We start from the raw sequence: 9,468 nt of genomic DNA on the forward strand, positions 1-9,468 counted from the left end.
AAAAATAATCATAATTAAGAACAAATGAAGCCCTAGCTGGTTTGACTCAGTGGATGGAGCGTCGGCCTGCGGACTGAAGGGTCCCAGGTTTGATTCCGGTCGAGGGAATGTACCTGGGTTGCGGGCACATCCCCAGTGGGAGATGTGCAGGAGGCAGCTGATCGATGTTTCTAACTCTCTGTCTCTCTCCCTTTACTCTGTAAAAAATCAATGGAATATATATATATATATATAAAAAGAGGAGTTTCTCAGCTAGGACTCACAGTGTTTGGGTTAGAGTGCATGGAATCCCAGAGATCTGTGGACTGTTCTCACAAGAAGGTATTATCTTCCCATATTTTTAGTATTCTCAATAATACCCTAATTTCTTTAGGGAGATTAACATTTACCAGGAATAGTTCCTTTGCAATTCTCCTTTAAATTAGTGAATTAGAGTCACAAATTTTATGTTGATTAAAAAATGTATGTCATCAGAAATTTTTTTTCTTGTTCTTGTGTTTTTGCACTGGTTTTTCCCAAGCTCCTGGATAGTGCCTGTACATGGTAAGTAGTGAAGGCTGGATGGGCCATGCAGGCAATGAAGAATAATTTCAGGCCTTCTCATTCCCACAGGACCTTCCCAAGACTTCTGAATCTTTTATATATATCTGTTATTATAAGACTTTGAATGACAGGATGGCAGAATGAATTAAACAAAAATAGCCGTGTCTTCTAAAGGGGTGGGTCCTTTGATGGTCACTTCCTTCCATCACTGTCACCATATAGGCTGCCCCTGGAGGCACAGTGCGAGACACAGACATAGATGCAAGTAGTTTGTTTAGGAAGTCATCTCGGGAAGCAGGAAAAAGAGAGCGGGGAGGGAGGAACCAGGAAGGAAAAAGCCTAGATAAGGTGCAATATTACAGTTGTGCAGGGACATCGGGAGATAGATTTATGGATTTTGTTGAAATCTGCAGAGAAGCACACAGACCACTTCCTGAGCTGTCCTCCAGAGGCTGAGCTTTCATCCCTGGCTCCTCTCCCTCCAGGAGCATTAGCACTTCTGCAGCTCTGGCTGCCCTGCTGTGCAGGCCATGTGGGCTCCCATGATAGAGAGGAGGCCAGAGCAGAAAGCAGAGGGGCTCCCAGCCTGCAAGTGATGGGGTGCTGTCAGAACCAGGTAAATGCACACAAACTTGTATGTAATTCTCCACTGCAGCTGAGGCTGATACCAGAGGTGGGCCAGGAATGGATGGACGGCACTAGAGGCTCCACTATGATGGTCTCTCTTCACACAAAATCGTCCCTTCAATCAGCTCTTCTGTGTGATCTCCAGTCACTCTGAAGCCACAACTTTCAGGAAGCACCACACCTTCCTGTACATCAGACTTAACATCAACAAGAAGCGCTGTCCTGGGTCATCTTTTCATTTTCCCTTAAGAGCACCTCTCAGTAGTTAATTTCACCCAATAAATTATAAGATAGCAATATTTGCATTTCAAAGAAGTTTCTGTCTGAGCCATAGATGAGTCAGGCAAAAGTAACCATGCCTGCCCTTCATCCCAGAACTGCACATAGTAAATAATTGTTCTACACTAGCGATTTGTCACAGAGTTTATAGAGAAGAATGACTTGAGCCTATATTTTTATTAAGCAATTTTTCATATTTGCTTGTTTTAAATCACTACAAAATGCCCCTTATTGGCCCCAGTTTACAAATGCAAAACTTGGGAGCTCCAGTGGCGCAATCGGTTAGCGCGCGGTACTTATACAAATGCAAAACTTGCACAAATATTTTCTGAATCACCATCCCAAGGCAAGTCAGAATATGAACAGACAGGTCCAGGAAGCTGGATCGCTTTCCTCTCCAGCAGGTCCCCTCCCAGGTGAAAGCTGTTATGCAAATGATTTGTGTTACAGCCTGCATTTCTGAAAGGGACCTTTGGGTCAATGTTCCCATTTTGAAGATGCCTCTTTCTACCACATGCAGAAGGGTGGGGTGATTTAAAGCATGGGTGGAGGTCAGTATCGTCCATGTCTGTGTCCCAATTCTGATATTTGTTAGCTGTACCTCCTTTAGCCAAGTATCCAAACTCTCTAACAATCAGTGTTTTCACTTGTAATGTGGGTAATTTATGCTACCTCACAGAAAATGTGCAATAAATAAAATGATTGAATTAAATACACAAAATGTGTGGAATTAAAGTCATCTGCATTCACCAATCAACTCAAACCCTGATCTGTAAATGTCTGTATTATTCATTTAATAGCTGTGATGCTCAGCTGTTTTCTGCAGTGCCTGACCTGGGCAGAAGAAGCAATTTCAGACGTTCTGATCGAAAGTGGAGGCAAGCTGAGATCCTCACTCCTCCACACTTTCCAGGTGTAGAAAAACTGATTCACTGTAGTAATTCCTAGAATCCTGCCTGAAATTCCTAGAGGGCTTCTGTTTTCTTGATGAATCTTCTGTTAGTATGGAAATCCCCTAGGCCAGTGGTCGGCAAACTGCGGCTCGCAAGCCCACATGCTGCTCTTTGGCCCCTTGAGTGTGGCCACGAAGTTTCAATAGCACTGTACATGTACACCCACACATGGTATTTTGTGAAAGAGCCACACTCAAGGGGCCGCAGTTTGCTGACCACTGCCCTAGTCCCTTAGCTCTTCTATTAGGGGATATCATGTCCTCCCTCTATATAAACTAGGACAGGATGCAGGGGTGGGCAAACTTTTTGACTCGAGGGCCACAATGGGTTCTTAATATGGACCAGAGGGCCAGAACAAAAGCATGGATGGAGTGTTTGTGTGAACTAATATAAATTCAAAGTAAACATCATTACATAAAAGGGTACGGTCTTTTTTTTTTTTACTTTTATTCATTTCAAACGGGCCGGATCTGGCCCGCAGGCCATAGTTTGCCCACGGCTGGAGAGGCATGTTCTGTGACGTGAAGCTCTGTGTCTTAGAAGTTGGCAGGCAATCAGCTGTGTAGCCCCAAATGAGGTGTGACCCCCCCCCACATCCCAGCTCAAATGCTCTTGAAATGGGAGAGCCAGAGCTCTGTTATATCTTATGGACCAGGCCCAGGCAGCACCATGGAATTCTGGGCAATGTTGACTTTGGAGGCCTGGAGATGTAGGGTTGACATATGTGAAATATTTGAGATGTCCAAGGGCTGAAACTTCCTGCCTATAAAATGGTATAATGGGCGCTTCCTCCTCTGTAAAGTGGAACACAATGTCATCTGTGAATTAGTACGCACAACATGGACCCCACTCTATCACAGCAGGAGTTCCTGCCATGTGCTAGGAATTGCCAGGTGCTGGCAGAGCTGGAAGGACAGTCAGGGAAGCTCGGGCTGAGCTCAGCAGGGAAAGTCTTAAGAAAGAACTAGAAGCCCTGGAACTCACGAAGGCCCCCACCCTCTCCTGTGACATCCTCAGCTGGGGCAGGGAGGTTTGAGTACAGAAAGCCATTGACCCTGCAGGGCTGTGTCTAAGCTGCTGGCACAGAGATACACGGCTGAGTCTCCCAGCTGCAAGGTGCTCATGGCCAGCTCAGAGCTGTAGTCACTGAACTGTTTTGCTGAGAACCGATCTGGGATGATTCCTTTCTGTCCCTCCTGCTTTTCATAAAAACTAATGAGGAACTCGGGGTTCTGGCTCAGAGCCTGTTGGTACCAGTACACCGTATTATGTCCGGAGATGGGATGACACTTCAAAACAGCCTGCCCCCCTTGGACTTTGATTAGGTGTCTTGGGAACTGGGTGACTCCAGCAGCCACGGAACCTGTGGAGGAAGGAGACAGAAGCTGTAGACCAGCACAGGAAGCAGATGGACAGGCCAACAATAATCAAGAACTTTGGGTTCAAGGGATGTCCCATCTGAAGTCAGGACTCACCTGCCCCCAGAAGGCAGAGGGCCACACAGCAGAGGAGCCAATTGCCACTGGAAGATTCAGGCAGGACAAGACTGGCCATCTCCCAGATCTGGGCTCTGGTGTTTGGGATGAGAAAGCAGAGGCTTTGAGTATTACTTTGCTCTGGGTGGAGGGCTTGTCTGTGATGTCACTGTTCTGATGTCGTTGTCCTTGTAGGCTCCCACACACACCCTGTACTTCCTGGACAGGCTCAGTCTAGAGCAGCGGTAGGCAAACTACAGCCCATGGGCCGGATCCGGCCCGTTTGAAATGAATAAAACTAAAAAAAAAAAACAAAAAACACCATACCCTTTTATGTAATGATGTTTACTTTGAATTTATATTAGTTCACACAAACACTCTATCCATGCTTTTGTTCCGGCCTTCCGGTCCAGTTTAAGAACCCATTGTGGCCCTCGAGTCAAAAAGTTTGCCCACCGCTGGTCTAGAGTCTAGACACTCTGTCCATCGTCCTATGAGCAAGTGCTGCTGGATGTGCCCAGCTGGGCCAGGCAGGGTTTGTGGCAGATGACCATCCTCACAGCATCTCTGTTTCCTAGGAGCAGGTACACCTGGCTTGAATTATCCAAGCTTCAGGCTGAAGGAAGTCCCATCACACTCTCCACCAAACATATGCTCCAAAAGAGAGCTTAATTCCAGGCAAGGCCAAGCTCATGGCTTCCTGCTGTGACAACACACCTGCATATCAGTTAATGTGAGAAGATATGATCAGCAAACCTCTGATTCATCAGATAGTCTCCCTGATGTAGAGACCAAGCCAAGACTCTCTCCCTTAACCCTCTGTCTCCCACAGGGCCCCATCAGCAGCTTATTCTGTGGATCCACAGCGCACTCAAGCGGCCATTTGTGTAGTAGCAGTGTAGATACTGCCCAGGTTGGCTGGGTTCTGTCTGCATTAGGAGTCAGGACCAGCCAGGACACTCCAAGCACCTGCTGATGTGATGTTTACCTGTCTCAGCTCAGCCTTAGCAGGTGGTAGTGAGGGAGGCATGGTGCATTTTTTCTAAGCAGGAAATATAAATTCTAAATCTCATCAATGAGTGTTCTGGGAAAGAGGACACCATGCATGCAGCTGCCCTGGGAAGGGGTGGAGGGACCTTGGCTGAAGCGTTCTCTTTAACCAAAGATAATTCCTGGGGAGGGATGACCTTAGGGTTTTACTAGCCAAAAAAAGAATTTGAGCAGCTGGAAATATACCCTCTATGAAGCGGGAACTATCTACCTATAGATCTTGGGTGGTTTTTTGTTTTGTTTTCCACTCTTTTGAACTCTTCTGTTCTTTTTAAAAAATTAAATTACTTACCTTTTAAGTTATTGATTTGTAGGAATTATTTATATTTTGGACACATGCCCTTTCTTAATATCTTTTGATGAACAGGATTTTAAAATTTTGACAAAGAAAAATGTGCTTTTTAAAGATTAGAATATTTTTTGTCCTATCAAAGACATGTTTGCCTACTCCGAGGTCATGAAGAGAATTTGTTCTGCTTTCTCTCAGAAGCTTTATAGATAATTGAGAAAGTTGACCCATCTTATATTCATTTTTGTTTATGGCAAGATTAGCAAACTTTTTCTGGAAAGGGTCAGATGGTAAAGATTTCTGTTTTCTGGCCCAGCTCCCCACCTCTGCCCCTGCAGTGCCAAAGAGCCAGAGACACCACACAAGTGAGTGAGCATGGCTGTGCTCCAATAAACTTGGTGTATGGGTACTGAAATTTGAATTTCATATAATTTTGTTATGTCACAAACATTGTTGATTAGTTTCTGGGCCTTATAAGAACAAGTAGAGGCCAGATTTTGCCCACTCCTGGTTTATGGAATGAGATTAGGATTGAGATTATTTTTGATTACGTACACAGTTTTTCCAGCACCATTGTTCAAATGATATTTCCCCCTTTTTTGTGGTACTTTTAGTGTTTGATCTAGAGATCACAACATGCATCTTTACCTTTCTTGCAAAAATGTCTATTAGCCATAGATTTTTTCATAAATGCCCTTGATTAGGGGAAGGATGTTTCCAATTACTTTTTATTTACTAAGAGATTGTATCCAGAACAAATGTTGGATTGTATAAAGTATTTTTTTGAGCATCTATAGAGATGACCCTATGATTTTTTTTTTTTTTTTTAGTATTTGAGAGGTTAAACTGCATTTCATATTTTTGAATGTTAAGCTGTACATTTCTGAGATAAACCCATCTTGGTGATGATGTATTATCCTCTGCGGATGTTGTTCTATTTGATTTGGAATTCTAAAAGGTTTATTAATCTGTTCTTGGGGGATAGTAATCTATCGGGTTTTTTGGTGATTTTTTTTTGTGTGTGTGGTAATACCTTGATCTCATTTGAGTAGCATAGTAGTGCTGGCCTCAGTGTGAGTAGGGAATTAGTCCCTATTTTCCAGATTTCCTATTAAGTACTCCTTTAGTGGCATCCTATCAATTTTAATATGATATATTTTCATTTTCATTTAATTAAAATTCTTTTATAATTTCCCTTTTGATTTCTTCTTTGCCCCATGGGTTATTTAGAAGATTGTTATTTCATTTAAAAATATTTGGAAGTTTTCCAGTAATCTTTCTGTTATTGATACCTAATTCAGTTCCTCTGTGGTGAAGGAACATGCTTTTGAATTATTTTATTTTTTTATATATTTTATTGATTTCTTACAGAGAGGAAGGGAGAGGGATAGAGAGTCAGAAACATCAATGAGAGAGAAACATTGATCAGCTGCCTCCTGCACACTCGCTACTGGGGATGTGTCCACAACCAAGGTACATGCCCTTGACCGGAATCAAACCTGGGACCCTTGAGTCTTCAGGCTGACGCTCTATCCACTGAGCCAAACCGGTCAGGGCCTTTTGAATTATTTTAAATGAGTTGATACTTATTTTATATCCAAAGTCTACAGTATCCTGGCCATGGTCTGTGTGCACTCGATAAGAATGTGTATTCTGCTGCTGTTGGGTGATCTGTTCTATAAATGTGAGTTGGGCCGAGGTGATCAATAATGTTATTGATGTCTTCTGTTTCCTCACTAATTTTTTGGGGGGGTGGTGTCGAGTTGTTAACCAATTACTGACAGGTGTTGAAATGTCTGATTGTAATTGTGAATTTGTCTATTTCTCCTTGCTGTTTTGTTCAGGGCTTTAAACTCTCCTTTTAGATGCATAAATATGTATGATTTCTTGCTATGTTTTCTTGATAAATTTGTCCTTTTATCGTTAAAATATGAGTGTGTGTTTTTTTTATCCCAGACTATATTCTTTGCTCTGAAATTGACTTTGTCTGATGTTATTATTGCTGCTCCAGCTTTCCTGTGATTAGTGTTAGCATGGTATATCTTGTCCATTCTTTTACTTTTACCTTCTGAGTGTTTATATTCATAGTACATTTCTGATGGGCAGCATAGAGTTGTTGGTTTTCATTTTTACTCAAAATCACAATCTGTGCTTTTTATTTGGGGCATTGAGGCTACTTTGATTTGATATGACTATTGATCTAGTTTGTTAATATCTATCATAAACTTGCTATCTGTTGTATTAGCCCCATCTTTTGCTTGCCCCTCTTTACTTCTTTTTATGTCCTCTTGGGTATTAATTATTTTAATGATTCTATTATCTCTATTTTTGTTGACTTAGTAGTTATAAATCTGTGTTTGATATTTTAGTTGTGGCTCTAGGATTTGCAATTTACATCTTTGCCTTAACACAGTCTACCTTGAAGTGGTGTTATACCACCAGATAGATTAGGAAAACCTCACAGGTAAGATAATTTATCTGCTCTCTGTCTTTCTCTTGTTGTCATACATTTTACTTTTATGTACTATAGCCGCCCACCCCCACCCCCACTGCCTTATCTGCAGTTTTGCTTTCTGCAGTTTAGCTTTCCACAATTTTAGTTTCCAGCAGTCAAGCACCATTCAGAATTATTAAATGGTCAATTCCAGAAAAAAACAATTCCCAAGTTTTTACTTGAGCACCATTTTGAATGCCTGATGAAATATTGTGCCATCTGGTCTGTCCCATGCAGGACATGAACCATCCCTTTGTCCAGCACATCAATGCTGTGTACACAACCCACCATTAGTCACTTAGTAGCTGTCTCGGTTGGTTATCACATTGGCTGTAGCAGCACCACAGTGCTTGTATTCTAGTCAACATTCTTTCACCTAATAGTGGCCCGAAAGCACAAGGATAAACAGTATATATAGTGTTTGGTACTATCAGCGGTTTCAGGCATCCACTGGGGTTCTTAGAAAGTATCTCCCAAAGATAAAGGGGGGCAGTGTAACTGTTTTTCAGGTCTTCTTTAAATCACTTTTCTTTAACATTGTCTCAAATAGGGTGTTTAATAAACCAAGCTACATTTAAATTTCTATTCAAAATAGATTTGAGAAGAAGACAGCTGATTATCAAGAAAAATAATAAAATAATATATAGACGTGCATTTACATGCATTATTGTGACTGACAGGTGCTCCTGGATAATTATTTCAATGTCAATTCATTATATATATATGTATGATTTCAGAGAGATAAAGGGAAAGGGAGAGAGAGATCAAAACATCAATGATAGAGAAACATTGATTGGCTGCCTCCTGCACACTCCCCACTGGGATTCTAGCCCCACAACCCATGTGTGCTGACTGGGAATCAAACCGGCAACCACTCTATTCATGGGTCCATGCTCAACCATTGAGCGCTTGATGGCAGTTATTACTAATGTGTATATTTTAAGGCTGTATACTCTAATGTGTATATTTTAAGGCTGTATATTCTAATGTGTATATTTTAAGGCTGTATATTCTAATGTGTATATTTTAAGGCTGTATATTCTAATGTGTATATTTTAAGGCTGGCAGCTGCATGAGGCCTGGACAGTGCTCTGCATTGGGGGCCCACACTAAAGCTTAGTGTCATCTATGTGTATATTTTAAGGCTGTATACTCTAATGTGTATATTTTAAGGCTGTATATTCTAATGTGTATATTTTAAGGCTGTATACTCTAATGTGTATATTTTAAGGCTGTATATTCTAATGTGTATATTTTAAGGCTGGCAGCTGCATGAGGCCTGGACAGTGCTCTGCATTGGGGGCCCACACTAAAGCTTAGTGTCATCTGAGCCAGTGATGCTCAGTGCCAGTAGTTTAATGTAATTGTGTTAAAACTTTATATTTTACAGGAGACCGTACCCAACACTAAGCTCTGATGCTCAATCTCAATTATGGAATCTTGATCTATATAAAGGAATCCTAGAAAACCAGACAGAACGTTACTGCCCAAGGTGAACCGTATTTTGAAGGTCATTTTTTGACCTCCCACTATAAGAACAACAATTCAAGTCCCAAAGCATTTATTTCCCCTTTGTTCAGGACTCTGGGAACTCTGAGGAGAGGTGAGCACATGAGGGTTTGAGCGCAGGAAGAGGGTGACTCTGCAGCGCTGTGGTTAAGCTGCTGGCACAGAGGTACACGGCTGAGTCCCCCTGCTCTGCACGCTGGATCTTCAGAGTGGAGTAGGAGCCATCAGGCCTCTCAGCATAGAACCGCT

The 9,468-nt window shown here is 42.1% G+C and overlaps 1 gene segment (V, D, J or C); it reads right to left on the reverse strand.

Moving 5' to 3' along the window:
* Nucleotides 1–3,415: 3,415 nt before the first annotated feature.
* On the reverse strand, nt 3,416–4,074 carry LOC102759601. The segment is given in 2 exon segments: nt 3,416–3,765; nt 3,878–4,074. Coding segments are annotated over 2 exon segments (429 nt in total).
* Between the last annotated feature and the right edge of the window lie 5,394 nt (nt 4,075–9,468).

The sequence above is a fragment of the Myotis davidii genome, unplaced genomic scaffold, assembly GCF_000327345.1.
Source record: "Myotis davidii unplaced genomic scaffold, ASM32734v1 scaffold22, whole genome shotgun sequence".
In the NCBI taxonomy this organism is placed as follows: domain Eukaryota; kingdom Metazoa; phylum Chordata; class Mammalia; order Chiroptera; family Vespertilionidae; genus Myotis; species Myotis davidii.